This window comes from Podarcis raffonei, chromosome 12 (genome assembly GCF_027172205.1).
Source record: "Podarcis raffonei isolate rPodRaf1 chromosome 12, rPodRaf1.pri, whole genome shotgun sequence".
In the NCBI taxonomy this organism is placed as follows: Eukaryota; Metazoa; Chordata; class Lepidosauria; order Squamata; family Lacertidae; genus Podarcis; species Podarcis raffonei.
Window position 1 is genome coordinate 43,909,346 of NC_070613.1, and position 23,299 is coordinate 43,932,644.

At 41.6% G+C, this 23,299-nt stretch overlaps 1 protein-coding gene and 1 long non-coding RNA gene across 4 annotated transcripts in view; one reads left to right on the forward strand and one right to left on the reverse strand.

Annotated features, from left to right (window-relative positions):
- Nucleotides 1-23,299, reverse strand: part of GADL1 (glutamate decarboxylase like 1) — a 96,527-nt gene that overhangs the window by 49,723 nt on the left and 23,505 nt on the right. For all 3 annotated transcript variants that reach the window (XM_053359499.1, XM_053359501.1, XM_053359500.1), the window contains exons 7-11: nucleotides 20,228-20,307; nucleotides 20,059-20,113; nucleotides 11,213-11,329; nucleotides 7,345-7,409; nucleotides 7,009-7,090 (exon numbers count right to left, since the gene is read on the reverse strand). In XM_053359499.1, the coding sequence (XP_053215474.1) occupies nucleotides 7,009-7,090; nucleotides 7,345-7,409; nucleotides 11,213-11,329; nucleotides 20,059-20,113; nucleotides 20,228-20,307 (399 nt within the window). The remainder of the gene's footprint in view (nucleotides 1-7,008; nucleotides 7,091-7,344; nucleotides 7,410-11,212; nucleotides 11,330-20,058; nucleotides 20,114-20,227; nucleotides 20,308-23,299) is intronic.
- Nucleotides 1,887-10,200, forward strand: LOC128398431 (uncharacterized). Its single transcript, XR_008327109.1, has 3 exons — nucleotides 1,887-2,066; nucleotides 7,178-7,231; nucleotides 10,118-10,200. It is a non-coding gene; the product is annotated as an uncharacterized LOC128398431 (long non-coding RNA).

Genomic DNA, 23,299 nt, shown 5'->3' on the forward strand with positions numbered 1-23,299 from the left:
TTAAAGCCAGTAAGGGGGCGATTTCAATTCTGATTCAGCTCTGTCCAATAAGTTGCTTTTGGAAATATAATTGGCCTGCAAGCCAGTGTTCAGGTTAAAGATATCCTGCCCAATTTCCCAGCAGAGCGTGAAGGCTATAGAACCGCACACCGATTCATAATGATATTGCCGAATATCATCTCACAACGGAGCACACAATCCACTTTAAAATTGAATATAGAAGATGTCCACTGTGAACAGACAGAAAATAAGTTTAGTATTTGATGGCACTTCTCTGCACCTCTTCTTGCCTGTCTGCTGCAGAAAAGGGTTTACAAGGACTCTGACATTATGCCTAATGAAAGTGTCTGTATTTCTGTAACTGAATGTACAGCCTTTAATCTGCATTACAATATAGCACGGATAGCTCTGTCAAGCTTATAATAAAACAGAGGGGGGAATATGTCAAGGCAAAACCTAAAACATATGCATACCAGACACAAGCTATTCAGCATCATGTACAAAACACAAGTCCTGGATTGAAAAGGAGCCAATTTTCTCATCTATGGGTACTGACAGGTTGGAACAGGCTTCCTCTCTGTGTATCTATCTTTTCAATATTCATCTACTAAAACATTTATACCCCGCATTTCCTCAACAAGGAAGCAGAGTGAATTAAAACAATAACTTAAGCATTTCTAAAACCATTCACAATAATAATAATTACCTAAAGCAGCTATAAAGCACCAAAACAGCACACAATAGTAAAAGTACAAACAGCTTTTAAATTTTTTTTAGCCAGACAGCTTCTGACAATTAAAGCTACTTAAGGAAGAGAGGGGGATGTGGGTAGCGCTGTGGTCTAAACCACAGAGCCTAGGACTTGCAGATCAGAAGGTCGGCGGTTCGAATCCCCGCGATGGGGTGAGCTCCCGTTGCTAGGTCCCTGCTCCTGCCAACCTAGCAGTTCGAAAGCACGTCAAAATGCAAGTAGGTAAATAGGTACCACTCCGGCAGGAAGGTAGACGGTGTTTCCGTGCGTTGCTCTGGTTCGCCAGAAGTGGCTTAGTCATGCTGGCCACATGACCTGGAAGCTATACGCCGGCTCCCTCGGCCAATAAAACGAGATGAGCGCCGCAACCCAAGTCGGCCACGACTGAACCTAATGGTCAGGGGTCCCTTTACCTTTACTTTAAGGAAGAGAGGAGCCATTTATAGTCCTAAAAGGGAAAGTTTTAACAATCCTTTAGGGAGGCCATTGGAGAGAGAAGACTGGATGTCAATCGGTCTTCTTCTAAATTTAGCATCACTAAGGGAAAAGGTTTAAAAGATGCGAAACACCCATACGCAATGTAACAAAAGAGCCTGCCCACCCCCTATTCTAAATCAGCATCCCGATTCTACTGTGGCCGACCAGTTGCCTTTGTTGACCCAAACACAGCACATGATAGCAATATCCCTCTCCGACAGTTCTGCAGAAAGTGGCGTTCAGAGACATCCTTCCCATCCTGGAGGCAGCATGTAGCCATTGTGACCAGCAGCCATGGATAACCTTAACTTCCACGGGTTTGTCTTCTTAGCCCTTTTAAAATCCATCTATCCACCTATCACTACATCACATGCAAGCAAATTCCACCAGTTTAACTATGTGCTTGAATGTCAAGGACTGGACTGAAGGGGACGAGATGGAGGAGATCACCGCCCCACTTCTCCTGAAGCTTCCAGAGAAGAGGAAGTCAGCATTGAATTACAGCAGTGGTTTGAGGAAGGTCACAGCTCAGAGACAGACGGACAGAAGCTTTGGAAAAAAGGAGGGGGGAGACAGAGCCAGGGGAGGCAGAGCAACCAGCTGACACATTCTCACTGGAGAGTATTTCTGAACCCCCTCCCCCTTCTCCCAGAACTTGGCATTCGTTGAGAGTGCAAGAGCAAAAGACTCAGAGAAAATTAGCCCCTGGCAGCCACTGTAAGGGGAAGTGCTGCTGCTTGGAAGGGAGGGGGGAGGAGCTCAGTTGGAGCGACGCCATTAATGGGAGACGGACTGCCTTCCTTCGTCTCTCGCTGTGATGATTGAATAAACTCATTAAGTAAGAACTCTTCTTTGTTTTTCTATGCTTTTTGCTGCGATTGGGGAGGGATAGAATTCCCCGAAGCCTGACATTGAACAATATAGATAGATCAATGGAAGTCTCTAGGAGAATATTTATAGTGGTACCTCAGGTTACATACGCTTCAGGTTACACACTCCGCTAACCCAGAAATAGTGCTTCAGGTTAAGAACTTTGCTTCAGGATGAGAACAGAAATCGTGCTCTGGCGGCACGGCAGCAGGAGGCCCCATTAGCTAAAGTGGTGCTTCAGGTTAAGAACAGTTTCAGGTTAAGAACGGACCTCCGGAACGAATTAAGTACTTAACCCGAGGTACCACTGTATATCTATTTATTTTAAAATAATAATATTTATATACCACTGTATGGGGGGGGAATCACAGCCATTTACAGCAGTATGAAAACGTAAAAACTGGTTGATAAAATCATAAAAAGTTAACAGCAGAAAGAAATTAAAAACAAACACCAACTGACCATTGTGGGGGTGTACTCTTAATTGCCTGGCAGACCAGGAAAGTTTTCAGCAGACGCTTAATATCCATGTGCAGTATGACATCTCACAAATGGGTGGCTTGCGGAGACTCCACGGGCACCACAATTCTGAGCGATTTGTGTGACAACCTGCCTGATCAGGTGATTTTAACCAGGGTTGTCATAAGATGGAAGGAATCTCTGCTGGTTAAGCAAGGATTTTAGACCTTGATGCATATAAGTTTGCATTATTTGAAAAATAGTTCTAAAGAAAAAACAAGACACGTTCTCTGTTTTCAGATGATGTATCACAGCAGGTAGCATCTGGGAAGAAGAAGTTCTCTCTTCTCTCTCACCTGGGAAGTAATGCCTCTCTTTATCTACACTTTTTAGAGCTGACAGGTGGGCCTTTTCATCTACAGGATTTTTTATCTCTATGCAGAAATAGTAGTATTACGAGATTTGCTGCCGGGTTAACTGAGGAGCTTTTTTTTCAGTCAATCAAATTGTTTTCAAACAATTCACCTAACCAATTAACTGACTAAACATTGCAGCCCATCCCAACAAACTGACAAATAATTATGCATGGAAATTAGGAATGAGCAACACTTTGCCAGCAAGAAGCGACTAATCTTCCTCATGAAGACAGATGGCTGCAGTAGAGTGATTAATAATGCAATCCTAGACATGTCACCTGGATGTTAAGGCCTCATGTATTCAATGTGTCTGGCTCCCTATTATGTTTGTGGGTTTCAGTATGAGGAAATGAGCTTGGAGCCACTAAGTCCTCTGGCTGAAATCTCACTTCAGCAACGAGCTCCTGGCGGCCTGAGGCAAGTCCTAACCCCTTAGCCTTAACCCAAGAGGAAATAAACGAAGAATTTGAAACATTGACTCAGGAAATAGAGCCTGCAGATTGAATGGCAAAAAGAAGGAAAAGATCGGCGAATGTATCATTATGATCAGGCATGTCCAAAGTCCATTTTGGGGGCCTAATCTGGCCTGCTGGTTGGCTTAATCCAGCCCCTGTGGCAGTTTACTTCCTGGGGTAAAACCCTAAAAAAAAGGTCAACAACTTCAATCCTAAAAACGGGTCAATAACTGGTTGGCCCTTTGGTCGCCCCTCACGGCCCTTCACTTCATCAAATCTGGGCACTCTTTGATAAAAGTTCGGACACCACTTGTTGAATGGTTTATTTAAATATTAAGGTTCACTGTATAGCAGGTGCTGTTAAGTTGTGTTAATTAACCTGTGTCAGCAATTGGGTATAGAATATAAAGAGCAGCGTGTGCCTCTCTCAGCACCCTGGTGAATGGGTCGATGGATGGGTCACACTCATAGATTTAACGTAAGAGGAGTTTTTGTTTTTGTAATTAAAGCCAAGCAAAATATATTTTTGCGTTTCTTCATTGTTTCCTGAACGTGTGGTCTCCCCAGCACGCTTTCCGCAGCGCAATTAATCTGCTAAATTCGCAACACCACTGACTTAGATAATTATCTCAAAACTGCAGGAATTCAGCATGTGTGTACTTTCAACCACTTCCAAGTATGGAAAGAGGTATCTTCTCAAAATACTGTATACCTTAAAGTTCCTTCCTTCCTTCCTTCCTTCCTTCCTTCCTTCCTTCCTTCCTTCGCAAGTGTCTTGGTTGTAAGCAACTTTGGATGAAGAATGAAGAATTGGGGGTATACGTATGAACCCAGCCTTACAGTGGCCATGGATATATCTTCTCAATTCCACGGCTATTGCTGTCCACCTGCCATCACTCCCTGCATCTCCCCCCCGCCCGACCTCAACACTGCAAAAAACTAAATTAGCAGTTCTTTGAGAAACTGTGTCTTGGAATACTAATTATGTAACATGGGAATTGGAAAGGTTTCTCGGTTTGCAAACATTATTCTCCAGTGTGGAACGCAGCAGACTTCCTGATGCGATTTCTGTCACCCTTGTCAGCTAAGCTTGAGCCACATTGTGCTTTGATACATAACCATATTTTCTTTTTCCATGTAATGCTTTTTGTTCTTTTATATCTGCCCACCAATGCACGAGTATCTCACATCTGCCTAGCCACTGGTATATGGGTATACAGACGTAGAGTTAGGATGCAAATGAAAACTCAGTGATTCTAACGTGCTACCCAAAGCCTGCTGAAACAGGGGCTCTCAACGTTCCTTACAATGCTGATGAACAATTCATGTACATTATGAACTATGTCTATGAAACATCTTCCCCTGCCACAGTGAATACTCATGCAGTATTTCTGTATGTACATTCTGCTCTATGCCAGCACAGATCTACTGGATCCAAAATAATTACCAACTCATCATATGAAAAAATAACCTGGTCGCTGAATTTACAGAAATCTGGAACCTTTCTATATTTGATGAACCAGGGTGGATAAAAATCAATGATTATTATTTTTTAAATCGGATTTTTATTTATTTAAATTGAATTTTTTGATTTAAATCGGGGTTTTTTTTATTTAAATCAGATTTTAAAAATAAAATGCTTTTGGAGGAAAAATCTTTCTAAAGATAGTTTTCTATTTAAGTTACGTTATAGTCCAAAAGCTATTCATCAGGAAATGATTTAAGTTTTTCAAGTGTGCTAAAACTCAGTAAGTTTTTTTTAAAAAAATTGTTTAACCACATCAGTTAACAAACATGGATACATATGCTATACTGTTATTGTTTTAGTTAAATAAATTGTTATTAAGGAAATGATTATTTTTTTCCTTCCATTAAAGTACAGCAGAAAAGTTGTACATATATAAACAGTTAACTTACTAAACCTCACAATAATTTCATAATTTTCTGTCAATGTATTTCTAATAGTATAACCAAATCAGTAATTTTTGACATAACTGTAAAAACTACTCTGAAAATTTATCATTCCAAAAATGAAACCTACATCTGGTTGTAAATATTAAGACTTTACCAGCAAGAATGAGTCTTTCTGTAAAAAAAAGAGCTTTAAATAAAGTCTTACTGACTACTGATTTAAATTGTGATTTAAATCGATTTGATTTAAGTCAAATCCACCCTATGATGAACAATGTTGTGATTTGGAGAGGCAGTCAAGCATCAATTTTTGGTATAAATTTTTAAATGACAATACATCTATATCATGTTTTTCAGTACAGTGAACATTTTATTTTCTAAAGGATCTCAAACATATAAAGGCTGCATGCCAGCCTACTTGGTTATGATTCTCCTAGCTAAACAGGCAGACACTTAAATGCAAGCTTGTGGTGACAGGGTTCGTTTAGGGAAAGGTTTATTTTAACAGAACAGCCTGGGAGACATTGTGATCTTCCCCAGCGCTTCCTGTCAACGTAAGAGGACACCCAGCAATTGCTTTGATTGATCTGTGCTTTTACAATGGATTTACTAATCTCTGCATTTCACTGCCTCTGCATCCCAAGTGCTTACTTTCCCATTTCAATCAATTTAAAAACCCTCTCACCTTCCCCCAACTTTTTTTTTGTTAATTCAATGACATTCCAACATGCCTTCCCATATTTTCCTAAGTCCTATTCATTTAAGTCATTATTTTGCCCACTAATGCATTTAACTTCTAAACACTTCCTAATTCCGTTGATTCGGAAAAGAATGAACACACACACACACACACACACACACATATATATATATATAAAATAGAATGATAAAACGTTAACTGTATCTGTATTTGTAGACTCCAATATACTGTACATTTCTTAAATTTGATCCGGATCCAAACCTATTTAAAGTCATGCAATATATTGCTAAGGGACGCGGGTGGTGCTGAGGGTTAAACCACAGAGCCTAGGCTTAGTCATGCTGGCCACATGACCCGGAAGCTGTACGCTGGCTCCCTTGGCCAGTAAAGCGAGATGAGCGCCACAACCCCAGAGTCGGCCACGACTGGACCTAATGGTCAGGGGTCCCTTTACCTTAATCTATTGCTACTTGAAATGGGCATACGCACAGTCCTAAATTAGCTAATCAGAGCTGCTAATTTTAAAATACAGTGGTACCTCGGGTTACATACGCTTCAGGTTACATACGCTTCAGGTTATGCACTCTGCTAACCCAGAAATATTACCTCAGGTTAAGAACTTTGCTTCAGGATGAGAACAGAAATCGTGCTCCAGCGGCGCAGCAGCAGCAGGAGGCCCCATTAGCTAAAGTGGTGCTTCAGGTTAAGAACAGTTTCAGGTTAAGTACTGACCTCCGGAACAAATTAAGTACTTAACCTGAGGTACCACTGTACTGGCAAATAAGTAGAAGTTTGGGTGTCATTCACATGCAGAAATCAGGTATTTCCCGTCACCCCTTATCAGCCCCTTATGCACTGTTTGCAATGTTATGCTTTTGTACTGGAAAACCTAAGTTAATTTATCTATTTTCTCAATGCAGCAGAAACACACTTCAGTTGCATTTGGGAAATTAAAAAAAGAAGACTTACGGAACTGTCTTTCACCAGAAGGGCACAACACTGGATCCCTGCCATTAGCATCTTATGAGGATTCCATGCCACCGAATTGGCTCTATGAAAGTGATAAAATGGACAAAAGCAGAAAATTACTTTGCAATTGCAGCGTGATTGCATATGATATAGCAGACTTTTTCTTCAGGTTTCCAATCAACATCCTCATAGTGACCATGACACAATCTATCCAAAATGAAACGTGAGTGTCTGTGGTTTCAATGAGGAAATGATGGTCTCCCTGAAGTCAATGAGACTTCAAAAATGCTTGCATTTGACTTTAATTATCCCCTTTCCAAATTAAACGTCATCTACCTGTGGATGCCTTGCAGAAGTTTGCGGTGCTTCCTTGACAGCAAAGCTGAGCCTCCCCACGACGCCTGTGGAGATATTTATTAAAAGTTATAAAGTGTTAGTTCAGCACTGTATAATTTTATTATTACTCTCATTATAGGGTTTTAAAAGTTTAGACGGCAGGGACGGTACGGACTGGATTCTCTTGACTGCGCCACTCATTTCAAAGAATCCAAAAGAAGACATATATACTGGCTTGAATAAGGCCTCACTTACACAAGCACAGTATGTCGCTGCAAGTACCTTCTCTGAACTATATACATAGATACATGGTATGGATCAATCAGTCTAAAGTTCGTTCGAAATTCTTCAGAAATATTTTACTATTGTTCTGCCAGCAGAATAAGTTACAGAACACTGAACAGCTGAATAAAACCAAAGGTGTTTGTTTACATGAGTAATCATGGAAACTAACCATAACTAGTGAGAATCTTCAAAATGAATTCTGGAAGATTTATATTCCCATCTCTTTATCTGTTGCATACATTGAAGCAGAGTGGAACCCAGCAATTATTCTATCTAACTTGATATTACATAGCCTCCAACATTCTTTCAATGAAAATGGGCGGCTGCCGACTCATGTAAAAACATAACGAAACATTAAACATCTAAAAACTTCCTTGTGCAGGGAAGTTAGTTAGTTAGTTAGTTAGTTAGTTATCTCTTTGGCTCAGGGGTTGCATAACCCCATACCCTCCAAAATGAAAATAGCGACGTCCTAAGGAAAAGGGACGCGGGTTGCGCTGTGGGTTAAACCACAGAGCCTAGGACTCGCTAATCAGAAGGTTGGCGGTTCGAATCCCTGTGACGGGGTGGGCTCCCGTTGCTCAGTCCCTGCTCCTACCAACCTAGCAGTTCAAAAGCACGTCAAAGTGCAAGTAGAAAAATAGGTACAGCTCCGGTGGGAAGGTAAACAGCATTTCCGTGCGCTGCTCTAGTTCGCCAGAAGCAGCTTAGTCATGCTGGCCACATGACCCGGAAGCTGTACGCCGGCTCCCTCAGCCAATAAAGCGAGATGAGCACTGCAACCCCAGAGTCGGCCACGACTGGACCTAATGGTCAGGGGTCCCTTTACCTTACTAAGGAAAAGTGGGACACTCTGGGATCCAATCAGAAACTGGGACGGCTTCTTTACATCTAGGACTGTCCCTAGAAAATAGGGACACTTGGAGGTTCTTGAATTATTGTCAGTTTCAGGAATAATTGCGATGCTGGACTGCTTTAGGAGGAAGGGAAGAATTAAAATTTAATAAATGATAAAATAACCAGACGACACTGCAAGTTCCACACACAGCCACTACTGAAGCTGCTATGCCATCATGGAATATGTTCTGAAGTTGTGGAATACTCATAAGCATTCTACTTGTGCAGGGAGAATTTAGAACATGTGGAAGGTGAAAGGCCGTTTCAGCAGAAAAGGATGTTTCATGGGATTTAGGAACAAGAGAGCAGACACATATAGGATCACGCTGTATATAGCCTTGGGTCATAAATAACAGCCTATATTTGGTGATCTGAATCTCTTCCCAAGCCACTGCAAATTTAGCACATTTTATATATAGCTTTTTCTCAGGAGGCCTGGACAGAAGAGAGTGATAAATTACAGCAGACATGCCCTTGATAGACTCTGCATCCATCCCTCTGGGATCAGCTCATACCTGGAAGACATTTTTCCACATCCTTAAACACACAAAAAGACCACTTGGGCCAACTCTGCAGAGAAATCTTCCCACCACAATTATGAATTCCCAAGGGAAACAAATAACATCCCTACGACAGCTACATCAGCCGATGGCATGAAACATAATACTAGGGAAGCAATTTATTTTTAGCTTCTCCAAATGATTTACTCTGAAGAAATAAAGAGCCTTATCAAAGACATTATTGCCAAGCAATCAACAGCTCACTGATTCCGAAAGAAGGCACTTTTAACAACAAAAAGATTTGCATATTTCCAATAAACCATCTGCAAGAAGATCAGGAAAATAGTAAAAACTCTCAGGTTTTTTTGGGGGGGTGGGGAAGCTTAGCAAACTTTCATGTTACGTTAATCCTCCTTAGCTGTGTTTGCAAAAACTGCTTTACTGAAAGCCTACAGTAATACCACTTAGGTAATTTGAAAATTATTTAGTCATTCACCATGAATGGATATTTCTGCAAGTCATACAGTTTTGGAATGTTTAGATGTTGAGGAAAAAGAACTGTGCTGGAATTCCCATAGCGAAACCTACTGGAAGAAATCATGATAACAAACTTTTTATATATATAAAAGAATGGAAATGGTTTGTTGAATATTTACAGATAAATTGTAAACAGATAAAAACACTGGCAGGATTATTGTAATAACCTGCAGCTATATAAGGGGTGTGTGTGTGTGTGTGTGTGTGTGTGTGTGATCAATAAATAAGTTAATTTGGATTTATATTAAAAATAAATTTAAGGAACCTCAGAAAGAGGGGAAGGAAGTCAAGTTTTAAAATTAAAATCAGTGAAAAGTATATAACTGAAAAATATAATTCTTTTTAAAGGAATTCCCACAGAGAAACAATGTATTGCTAAAGGATAGTACCACTGGCACAGAAATGGAAATCTAGGAGTCATTCTAGATATTTAGGATAAATAACTCAACATTCACTAAACAATAGGATAATAAACTCCTAACCACCATCGTCCTGGACTCAGAAGACCAATGGCTCTGCCAACCAGACTAATATTTTCTAACTAATTTTTTCAGGAGTTCGAACAGACATGGGGAATTGCTCCCACTAGGAGATTACAAGCAGTCTTCAGAGCTCTCGCCTAATCCTCACATAGTGGCAAGAAGGGGAACCCAGTGCCTGGAAGAAGTCCCCCTCAAACTCCCCTTCTTCCACTAAGGAGCCTATGAAAGAACCACGAGCACCTTGGAGGAATAATAAAACAAAAGGTTATGTTATGGCATACACAACCTTTGAGGAAAAGTCCAAGTCTACAAAAATCAACACCCTGAAGATTCCGGGCCCCACAGAGATTAGACTGGCCTCGACCAGAGCCAGGGCCTTTTCGGCCATGGCCCCAGCCTGGTGGAACGCTCTCTCACAAGAGTACAGGGCCCTGCGAGATTTGACATCCTTCCGCAGGGCCTGCAAGATGGAGCTGTTCCACCAGGCCTTTGGTCAGGGTTCAGTCTGACACATTTCTCTTTGTATAAGAAGAAGCACGAAGGAGGGTTCCCAGCCCTCTCACAGGTCCTTATAATATCAGTGGAAAAAGTTGGTCCTGGCGAGTATTAACCGCTTTCAATTTTAACCTGAGGATTGTCATTTGTTCAGTTTTAATTTTAATTTATTTGAATTAATTTTGGGATGCATTTTAGTCTATTGATTGCTTGTTTTTATTGTATTATTTATATGATGTTAGCCGCTCTGAGCCCAGCTCCGGGCGGGGTACAAATAATTATTATTATTATTATTATTATTATTATTATTACTACTACTACTACTACTACTACTACTACTACTATGCAGGCAAGCTCTTAATATTACACAATGAAAAACTAATGTAATGTTGTACAGGGCTTAGATAGTGAAAGTTACCAAATATGTCTGGGCAAAACAACCTCTCAAGCTAAGCTACATCAAAATAAAGATACACTGAACTCTTCAGAGAGAGACAGTCCACAGATTTATGCATTAAACAAAATGTAGTTCGGTTTTTAGAACACCATTAGTTGGGTTTGCAAAATCGGCTGCCCTTCCCCCCCCCCCAGCATGTGTGAGAACGGCTCCGCGGTTAAAAAGAAGGATTAATAAAGTGAAACAAAGAACAAATGTTAATAAAACTAACTTACATCAACATGCAGCCAAAGGTCATGTTTCTCGCAGATGTCGGCAATTTCATCCAGAGGATCAAACGCTCCCAGAACTGTGGTGCCAGCTGTAGCACTGACAAAAAATGGTGCTGAACCCTGTGGAATGATCCAAAACAAAATATTGTTTGCACTGTTCAAATTCTCCAGTGAGGGCGACACGCTAAATACAATAAGGTCTGGGAATCTAGGACAAGACTAACAATGTCTACATTTTACATTCTCAGCAGCAAACTGGTCTTTAAAAGTATTCTATCCGAAACATTGCAAAAAACCTGGGTTACTTAAGTGCCAGAATGTCAAACATCGACTGTCAATGATCAATGCTCTCTCGCAGTCTGGTCCCAAAATCTTTACACATATGTCACTGGAAGCAAACTGATTATCTCTCTTTCTCTAAATTCAGGTTGGAAAGATTTCTGTTATGGCAGGGCTAGCTTAAGACATTTGCAGTACCTGAAGGGGAAAATCCAAACTGCAGCCTAAGCAATGGTTCACCCTCCCAAGCAGTGGAAAATATAACCAAATAAACAACGGACAATTTCCTGCCTTTCAGATGGTACCAAAGAACACCTGCCCCCAGAAAATAACCTGATGGTGCTGGCAGGTTCTGCTTTGTGGCAAGGCAAGACAAGGCCAGCCCTGCACAAGACTACTGCGATATTTAAGATATTTCAACTGATTGGTTGGGTCAACTTTAAAGGAAAAGTGGGTTCTTCTGTAAGGGACAAGTTGTGCCTGGCATTAAATGCATTCCTGAATTTAATGTGAATCAAAACCAGCAACTGAGGCATGTGGGGGTGAGTACCCAAACCTTTCCTCCACTGCTATGGTCCTAATAAACCTGCCCCCCACCCCAGATTGCAATTTGCTTCGGGGGGAAGAGTGATTTTCAGCAAGCTCACAGCATGGGAGACAAGGGTCAATTGCTTTTAAATGTAAAAATAATAAACCATCCCCTTCCTGTGTGCTATGATCCTGATCTGGATCAGAAATCCGAGGGGCTATTTCAGGTTCCCCCCCCCCAAAGGTCACATTGCATGCAGTAACGAGGGGGTGCATGAGAATCACATTGCACGACCCAAAAGAGCCTTGATTCTTTGTGAGCGCTCGAAACGCAAATGAACCAGCCATTCTAAGCAAGTGAGCACAAAAGGGATTTATCCACTATAGGGGGGAGAGTGCCCTCCAGCTCCTCAAGGAAATATCACATTGCCACCAAGGAGGGCAGGTTCAGTATGGGTCCCAGTGCTGGTTGATAGACCAAACCCCAAGAGTGCTCACTAATAGTTCCTCATCATCCTGTGACAAGTGGGGTGCCGCAGGGTTCTATCCTGGGCCCATTGTTGTTCAATGTCTTTATAAAGTCAGGCATAGGCAAACTCGGCCCTCCAGATGTTTTGGGACTACAACATCATCCCTGACCACTGGTCCTGTTAGCTAGGGATGATGGGAGTTGTAGTCCCAAAACATCTGGAGGGCCGAGTTTGCCTATGCCTGATAAAGCACTTGAATAAAGGTATTTGGGGGGGATGCTAATAAAATTTGCAGATGATATCAAACTGGGAGGGGTAGCTAATGCCACAGATAACAAAATTGGGATTGAAGAGGACCTTAACAGATTGCCGAACTGGACCCAAACTAACAAAATGAATTTCAATAGAAAGAAATGTCAGGTTCTACACTTAGACAGGAAGAACCAGCTGCACAAATATAAGGTGGGGGACACCTGGCTTGCCAGTAGTACAGATGAAAAGGATCTAGTGGTCTTAGTAGACCACAAGCTTAACACGAGTCAACAGTCTGATGCAGCAGCAAAAAAAAAAGCCAATGATATTCTGGGCTGTGGGGACAAAAGTATAGTGTCCTGATCAAGGAGAGTCACAGTAAAGCCCCAGTCTGCCTTGGTCAGATTACGCCTGGAGTGCTGTGTCCAGTTTGGGGTACTACAATTTAAGAAGAATATCAACAAGCTGAACATGTGCAGAGGAGGGCAACCAAGTTGATCAAGGGTCTGGAAACCAAGCCTTATGAGGAACAGTTGAGGGTGTTGGGTATGTTGAGCCTGGAAAAGAGGAGACTGGTGGAGGGGAGAGATATGATAGCAATCTTCAAATATCTAAAGGGCTATCACACGGAAGATGCAACAAGTTTGTTTCCTCCTGCTCTGGAGGCTAGGATCTGAACCAATGGATTCGAGTTAGAAGAAAGGAGATTCCGACTCAACTTCAGGAAGAACTTTCTGACAGTAAGAGCCATTTGACAGTGGAAGGGTCTTCCTCGGGTGGTGGTGGACTCGCCTTCCTTGGAAATTTTTGAGAAAAGGTTGGGTGGCCATCTGTTACGTATGCTTTAGTTGAGATTCCTGCATTGCTGGGTGTTGGCACTTAGGTGACCCTTCTAACTACGATTGTATGAAGGATAACTCCTTAGCACAAATGGACCTGGTGCACAAATGGTGCACTGGGGAATGTAGTCTTTGTGCCCTGTTTTGCAGAAACATATGGTTTTCCCAGCAGTGATGTATGGAAGTGAGAGCTGGGCCATAAAGAATGCTGATCGCCGAAGAATTGATGCTTTTGAATTATGGTGCTGGAGGAGACTCTTGAGAGTCCCATGGACTGTAAGAAGATCAAACCTATCCATTCTGAAGGAAATCAGCCCTGAGTGCTCACTGGAAGGACAGATCCTGAAGCTGAGGCTCCAATACTTTGGCCACCTCATGAGAAGAGAAGACTCCCTGGAAAAGACCCTGATGTTGGGAAAGATGGAGGGCACAAGGAGAAGGGGACTACAGAGGACGAGATGGTTGGACAGTGTTCTCAAAGCTACTACCATGAGTTTGACCATACTGCGGGAGGCAGTGGAAGACAGGAGTGCCTGGCGTGCTCTGGTCCATGGGGTCACGAAGAGTCGGACACGACTAAACAACAACAAAGCTCCATTGCCCCTGCTGCTGCTGCTCTCCCATTCCTCCTCTTTCTCCACGTAAATTTAGAAGTTCGATGGGAGCAGCAAAGGAAGGAGTGGTATAGGTTCAAGATGTATAGAGACCTTTTCTCAAATAATGAACCAGAGGCACTCACTGTTTTAAGTGCATTTTGACTATTAACACATTTAAAGAAATGCACAGTGTAGCCTCGAATTTCAGCGTTGTTAGAGACCATAACGTGAGCAGATGACAGCGTAACTAGGTAGGGTGCTGCTACTACCACCTCGCCATAGCCACGCCTTTCTATAGCATACTTATCTTTCTCCCTTCCCTGTTACTTTCTTCTGAACTAAGAGTAAGAAGAGTCCCTGGTATTAAATGCTAATAACAACATTCAGTTGATGATAGTACTAATTAGCTCAGCTAGGAGGCTACTCGTGCAAGGAAGAGATTCCTCACCTCTCAGGGGATCTTACCTGCATTACATAATTAGTGCTTATTTTTCCTGCCATCAACAATCTGAATCTGCCACCAAATGTGGATAGAAGGTCTACCAAAGGACAGGATGTATGTGCGGCCATTTCCCACGCAGCAGCAGGAGACCATGTGCATGAGAAGTGGACAAGACAGGCCCAGAGAGGCAGGACACACCAAAAGCACATATCTCACCAGGCACCAGGTGTGGAACTACCTTAGACTGAAGTTATTGGGATGAGTAGACTGCAGGGATTGGATGTGTGGCAACTTCACATGCAAACCCCTCCCGAACTACAGTTATGAATGAGCCCTGACCCAATGACATATTAATCACAATGGGTGGGATCTTGAGGGAGGGAAAGGCCTGCTACTAGGTTGGACTTGTAGACAGATAGCTGCATCCTATGGTCCAAATGGTCACTCAAGGAATACGTAGCAGGGCTATGAAGTAGCCCCTTTTGACCACTGTGTGCCATAACCCAACTCTCTCCAAACTTCAGAAGTAGCAGCAGACAAAATGTTAGGTGCTGCAGTTGGAAAGCAAAAATCAGGTAATACTGATGAGCATAAATTCATTGGGTCTCCGTCTCAACATTGACATCGTTATCATGCAAGTCTTCATCAATCTGCTGGAAAAGACTTTCCACCCAAAGTATTAAACTTACAACAGGAAGTAGGATTTCTGTTATTTGTTTCCAAAGGCATGAGTCTCAATTGCCGTATAGCACTAAAACTAAAATTTCAAAGTGCACACTATGGCCTGGTTTGCACAACACAGTAAGCCAAACTATGGTTTACAGGGACCGTGCAAACCATGGTTTAGTGTGTCACCTGAACCGAGTCTCATATTTAAGCTAATCATGAGCTGTAGCAAGGTTTCTTCAGGTGACCATACTAGGCCAGGCATGGGGAACCTATGGCTGCCCAGATGTTGCTGAACTCTAAATCTCATCTTCCCTGGCTATTGGCCATGCTTGCTAGAGATATAGTTAAACAACATCTGGAAAGTCAAAGATTCCCCACACTTGCAGAAAGCCACATTTTTGGCTTACCTCCGTGTTGTGCAGGAGCAAGAAGGTGTGGGGAGAAACAAAGAAGCTGCAAACTCTTATCTGGGAGCCTGCATCTTTCTGCGGTCCCAGAAAGTCAAAGTTTCATTTACTGTACTGTGCAGACTAGGCCATTATATGCAGCTGTTTGTGAACAGGACTGGGTGGAGCCTTATATTGCGTTTATACATATGCTGAAGCTATAGAGCTAACAACATAACCATCTGCAGTATTTAGGACCTTTTTTAAAAATTCTTCTCACTGCAATAATATATTAAGAAACACTATCTCCTGAAAAGCCAAACACAAAAAACCCTGCTAAGTAACATTTTACTCCCAAAGCAACAGCTGTAAGTTTTCATTACGCTGAACTATTGATTAAAGTGACTTTCAGGTTACGAACTTAAAACGCTGAACAAACCCCCCCCCCAAATAATTTCTCCTGCAGCCAATGGAACAGCCTCATAAATCCCACTAAACTGGATTCTTTTGGCATTGATGAGACTTTAAATAGGTTTTTAGCTTAACATTGGGGAGAAAGGAGGAGTACTTCTCAGAAATTGTCTTTTCACTTTGCCATGAGACTCTGGAGCGAGCTGAAATGATTGTCAAACGCATTTTCAGTGGGAAATATTTTTTTAATGCTCAATGATATTGACATGCATTTGGGCAGAAGGAACGGAAGGGGACGCATCCTGTGCATTAAACGGGCTTCCCCACCCCTCTTCCTTCTTTCTCTCCACACTTCATTCTGGATAATTTAAATGTGAATTTAAAACCATAATCTTCCATGAATGTCAGGCTAAAATAAAATCATACTTGCTGCAGTCCAGTGATTTCTTCTGGGGAAAGGTAGCTTCACCGGCAGCTTTATTCAAACAGACAGAAGGATTCGTAGAGAGAATGACACATTGCCTTTGAAAAGCACCTAGAATTTTCAACTGGTGCAGAGTATAATGGCCCAGTTATTAACAGGGGCTGATCCTCACAGCCAGCATCTAGTGAATGTTTTCACAGATTGTACAGGTTGCTTCTGGACCCAAACCAAAGTGCTCATGCCATACCCTCCAACATTTCTCTGAGGAAAATAGGGACGTTTTGTTCCATAATGATAATTTTACTATTTATACCCCCCACCACGTCTTCCTGGGTTGCCCCACCCACTCTGGGCAGCTTCCAACATATATAAAAACATTATAAAACTTTAAACATTAAAAAACCTTCCCTATACAGTGGTACCTTGGTTTAAGAACAGCTTAGTTTATGAACAACTTGGATTAAGAACGCTGCAAACCCAGAAGTAGGTGTTTTGGTTTGTGAACTTTGCCTTGGAATAAGAACATGTTTCGCTTCCTGTTGAGTGTGTTCCATTTGTCAATTGAGTCCCCCACTGCTATGGGAAAGCACACCTTGGTTTAAGAACGCTTTGGTTTAAGAACGGACTTCCGGAACGGATTAAGTTCGCAAACCAAGGTACCACTGACAGGATTGCCTTCAGAAAGCTCGGAAGTTGGATAACTTCATACCCTCCAATATTTCTCCAGTGAAAATAAGGACATCCTAAAGAAAAGCAGGGCGTTCTCCAAATCAGGGACGTCCCTGGAAAATAGGGACACTTGGAGGGCCTGTCATGTTCACCATTAAAGGTAAGTGGCTGACCAGGATCTGGATATCAAAAAACCCAACTTCTTCCAGAGGGATCCTTCTACCAATTCAGATTCTCTTCAGAAATCCTCCCCTGGGTGTCCCTGTCTTTGAAAGTTGGAGGTGACTCAAGAAGGCCTTTTCAGTGGTGGCACCCAAATTCACTTGGCACCACCACTGTTGTCCTTTAGGTGCCTGTCAAAGTCTATGCTATTCTCAGATGCTTTTAATGGTGCTGGAGTCTCAGCTATTTATATTTTCTCTGCTCGCTTAACTGGCTCCTGCAAATTGCTTCTTACCTGTTCTATTTATTGTGGCTTATTATAATTTGGTTTTTTTTTTACTGCAAGCTGCCTTGAGGCTCTTTTGGGAAAGGAGGGGGTAAACATACCTTAAAGAAAAGAAAAGAAAATGCTGTTCCTCCATTGAAGTGAATGAGAAAGCAGGGAGCTCTGTGTGCGCATTGCAACCAATGAAGAACTCTGGAACTGTGATAGGGAGCAACCCTAACCCATCACAACATAGACAGAATACCCCATCATGAAGATACACACAACATAGTTCTTTTCTACCCAATCCCACAACAAAAAATGATAATGACGCTACAACCTTTTTGGGGTAGGGGTGGGGGAGGGTTAGATAGTTATTACAACCATCAAGGCCAATCAATATGAAAACGATAGGATCAAAATAAAAACTACGGTATTTCAAGCTGCAGTTTGCTTCTTTTACTATTTTAAAGCCTCTATTTCTGCCAGACCAAGATTGTGTGTATCATACTAATTCTGTTTCTACCGTTTTGCAATTTTAAAAAATATTATTTGGTATATAAAAGCACCTGAGGGTAAAAAAAACCCTCACAAAATTTGCATTTATAGGAAAACCTGTTGAACAAATTATACACCATAACCAATTTTGTTTTCATGGGGCAAGGTCTCCATAACTGGACTGTGTGTCCATCTTGCATTTTCTCTAATGTTTGAAGAGGAAGTCGGTTACATTCAGGAACCTGCCCTTGAGACTATCATGAGCGGAGGAACCGAAAATATGTTTCCCATGTCTTTGCATCTATGGATCTCCTTCCAAACATTATGAATCTGTTCCGTGAATACCCTATGAAAACACAGGCGCCAATCTTTTCCTGCAATCTGTGAAGCACTGCACAGCAAAGCAGAGAAGATAGGACACCTCCCACACCAAACATTGTTATCGAAGGGCATTCAGCAGAGACACTTGCAAACATGAAATGAGATAAGAGAACATTTCAAATGCTTATAGTCTTCACTTCCAGGAAATGAAACCATATTAAGCACAGATAGACGCATCCGCAAGGCTAGTTTTTAAAAGAAGAGTGCAGGACGAGAAGCTATAGCCAAGTACTGTTTTCACTGCAAAACACTTTAAAATCAAAGGAGATTTTATCATCAATAATCCGTTTAAACAATGAAGGGAATGCTGTTTGCTTGTCAACAGTTGTTTTGCCCAGAAAATAGCAGCTGATCTTTTATTCATGAACAGATTTATTTTAATTCTATTCCACATTTCTCCTATCTGCCCAAACTGAATGAAATGTCTGATAAAATGCCATAGTCATTAAGCATATACTGTATCCTGAAGATACTACTGGCCTACTAAAGCTGGGATGTTCCTTAATTTTGAGCACAATTATAGATACAATCTCAATGAGAAGCATAATGAGAATGGCCCAGGTTTGCAGTGCAAGAGTTATTCTTTCATGCCGTTTTGTGAGTTCTAGCGTTATTATTTTTTAAGCGATGAACTAAAATACCTGGGGATCACATTGCCCGTTCACGACTTACCGTGCAATCTGTGGCAAAGCAGACTGGACCTGAAACATTTGCAACACAAGAAACTACCCTGTTTTAACTTTCATTCACGTTCATTCACCCTTCTTCCATTCTAACAACGCCACCAAAAATTGAATTTATGATTTTTGTTGTTGTTGCGACCATCACAGCCTTTCAACCACCGCTAAAAAAGAAATATATGCATACTGTACAAAATATACACCATTACAATGTAGTATCACCCTATTTGTACATATATATATACACACACACACAAACACACACACACATATGTATTGTATGTATGTAGTGTGTGTGTGTGTGTGTGTGTGTGTGTGTATATATATATATATTTGTGTGTGTGTGTGTGTATATATATATATATATATGTGTGTGTGTGTGTGTGTGTGTGTGTGTATATATATATATATATATATATATATATATATATACACACACAAGCTGAGACAAATAAGCTTCCAAAATTCATTTCCGATCAGATCTTTACAGTCCATCATATTATCCTTAATGCACCTTCTTCTCAATTTTTGAGCAGCAGCTGCAGCTGCAAATCTCGTGACGTTGTGTTGCAAGGTTCACATGCATGATCTGACGAAAGAGGCTGAGGAGGAGAGCCAGGACAGGCCACGATTTATCCCCCTGGGAGCGGGCCAGGGCAGCACTCATTGGCCGGCTGGGCCCACCCCACCCCCAGGAAGCACCTGCCTGAAACCAGCCAGCATTGGTCAATCGCCAGCTGACAGCCATCCAGCCCAGCCATTCGCCAGATCACTCCCGAGGCCCGTGGTCCGGGCGCAACACTGCCCCCCACTGGAGCAGATTGCCATACACAAATGCACATAGGTATGCCTTTCACAGGGCACACAGACTCTCTCTCGCTCTCTCTCCCCCTCTCACCTCTTTCCTTGCCCGCTGGACTTGTTTCTCCAGTTCCTCAGGTATCATCTTACCTCTATGGGACACAGATTTAAAACTTTTCAGTTATGTAATAGGTTACTCGCTTTCAGCACTACTTCAGCATTTTAAAAGGATCATCAGACGGCCTCGGCGGCTTTGGTCGCCTTACCTTTCGTCACTTTTGATGAAGTAAACGTTTTGTGTGCCGATCCCCAAGAACGATGCTGCCTTCTTCACAGAATAATGACACTGAGCAAGGGAAAAAAATCAAACAATTAACAGCAGGCATATCGCCAAATACGTTTCCTGAGGCACACACGTTGCCGGTTTTGGGCAAAAATCAAGGCTTCACAAAACCAACGACAGTCACAGAATTGCAAAATAGGTGAGCATTATCCTCCCCTCTCAGAGCAGGGGAGGGGGGAATTTTGAGCTTTTTGAACCTTAAATTTAGTAAAGCACTGGACTTAAACCCCTGGTTTCATGGCTCAAAGTAATTGTTCTACTGACTGAGCTATCTAGAAAAATATAGGAGAGCTTATTTATTTTAGTAGAATAATAATAATAATAATAATAATAACAACAACAACAACAACAACAACAACAACAACAATGATAATAATAATAATAATAAGAAGAAACTGAATAAGAAACTGGAGCAAATTGTTATGTTATTTAAGGGTTAAATTAATATACTTGCCAACCACCCTGAAAAAGCCTTAAATTGTTCCTTTGCATACAGCAGGTGAAACCAGGTGGTTAATTAATTCAGCTTTCTTCAAGAGAGTTCACACAAATGCAGTTAAGGAGGAACATAATTATGAAAAATTCTGCACTTTAATGTGTGGGTATGAATATATTAAAGGTATTCAATCCTGTCACACTTTTTCTGATGAGATGGATCGCCCCACCTTTTTGACAGGACTTATTTCCCCCCTCCCCCAATTTTTAACTAAATGCACAGAAGATATCATCAGCTACCACCAGCCAATCTTTTCTAACATGGCACATTCACAAAGGTTTTAGAATCCATTCACTCAGAGTGTTGTGTGAATAATAACATACATAGGTGGATAATTAATCTTCTGTTACATTGAATTACATCAATAATGAAATACGTGTGCAAAGCTACAATGCAGCACTCACTAGAGATTTGGACTCTTAAGCAGCAAGGTTTCATTCGAATTGCGAGTGATTCTCACAAAACAGCTCCTTATTAGTAAGCTATGAGTCACCTATTAAGCTCAATCAAAGGGAGTGTGACATTGAATTACTAGAAAATGTCAAACCTCTCTGGGCTCAGAAAATAATAGATCAGCAAAATCTCCAAAGTGGGGAGGGGGATGGGGGACAAAGGCAGCACAATGAATCACAGCTCTTGTTATGAACAGTATAGAAGTATGAGAAGATCACAATTAAGGGCCCACGATAATTTGGTCCCGACTTTGTTCTAATTTCAGTTAGCTAAAACAAACAATGGAGTTCTTAAGAGTACAGAAATAATGGAGAACTGTGGTTGGTCCAAAAGTGGAAGCTTTCAAGAGAGGAAGGGCATGCAACCTTTGGGACCTACGGGACCGCCTCTCCCAGTATGCCCCACGGAGAGCCTCAAAGTCCATAAATGGCAACCCCCTAGTGGTCCCGGGCCCTAAGGAAGTTAGATTAGCTTCAACCAGAGCCAGGGCCTTTTCAACACTGGTGGAACGCTCTGCCTCATGAGACCAGGGCCCTGCAGGATCTGATTTCTTTCCGCAGGGCCTGTAAGACAGAGTTGTTCCGCCTGGTCTTTGGCTTGGAGCCAATTTGATTCCCTCCCCCTCTTTCTTTTTTCTTTTTCCTTTCTCCTCCTGTGATGAGGCTGCATTTTAATATTTTAATGTTTCAATATTTTAATTGTTGTATTTTAATCTTGTTTTTAAGTTGTATTCATTCAACTTGTTTTTATTATTGCTTGTTAGCCGCCCTGAGTCTGCGGGGCCTTGGCTGGGGAGGGCGGGGTATAAATAAAAAATATTATTATTATTATGTAGCCACATTCCCACAACAACCAACCATGGCTTGTCATTACGTCCATACCTGGTCAAAGTCCCCCCAAATTTACTCCCATGATTTACTAAATGGACCAAAGTAGGCAGTTAATAGAAGTGTTTCAATGAAGTATTCAGTCCGGCATTTTTCTTACATTTTGATCTGATGAAACTACCTGTACATATGAGGTGGTAAAAGGTTGTTCTCGCATTGAACGGAAATCAGCTGGGTAGCTGACAGCAGCCCCTATCTGTTCCTGGGACAAAATGTCCCTGAGAATGAGACAATGCCATAGTGTTTTCCAAGGGCATCCTTGATGGCAAAAGGTGGCTGCCCCCATAATATAGCATTGTTCTTCCCAGTAACAAAACAAACCCTTGACCACCTCTTACATGAAAGGTAAAGGATTCACCCTCCTTCCCACCCACAAATTCTTAGAACGCATCTTCCCTGCAAAAAGACATTGAATATCCCAGACACGCTTCTACAGAGGATAAATGGTCCCACAAAAGTGGGGGAAACATTTCGTCCAGTTTTTAAATTGTTTTGCCATGGGGGGGGGATGCAGATTACTGCAAATTGCTGTTAAAATACAATCACTGAAGAACACAACACTCCATTTACATCAGCTTGAAATAATAAATTCCAAACAATGCATTTCAATTTGTTCCTGGACTAGATTGTTCCCTCTTGACAAACCATTAAGAACAGGGTTTTTCTGTCACTTTTAGGGAGATGTGATTTGTCATTATCAGTTGAGTAGCGTGTAATAATCAAGTAAAGAAAGCCCCTTGAAGTACAAAACAGATGTTTTTGTTGTGCCGTTGTTATTTTTTATTTTAACTGAGAAATGAGCGTGGAACCGCTCTGCTTTAATTTAAAACAGTATCTCTCTACTCCCAACACTGGAGCGGTGGGTGGAAATAAATGAATGTTTCGTCACTTAACTCACTGTAGGAAAGCTATCTCCCAGGGAGAGGAATACAGCAAGGAACAGAAAGACTGCAGGTAAGCAGACAGGTGCGTGTCCCCCTCCCACAATGTAAATAAAGTCTATCAATAGGCTTCTCACTGTGGGCAAAACTTGTAGGGAGCAAGAGTGCAGAGCAAGTGAAGTGGTGCTGAAACAGCATATTGTCTACTACATGAGCTTAGAAAATAGCAGAAGAGAAACAGTTCTGGAAGGATTTCCAATGAGACTTCTTACAATTAT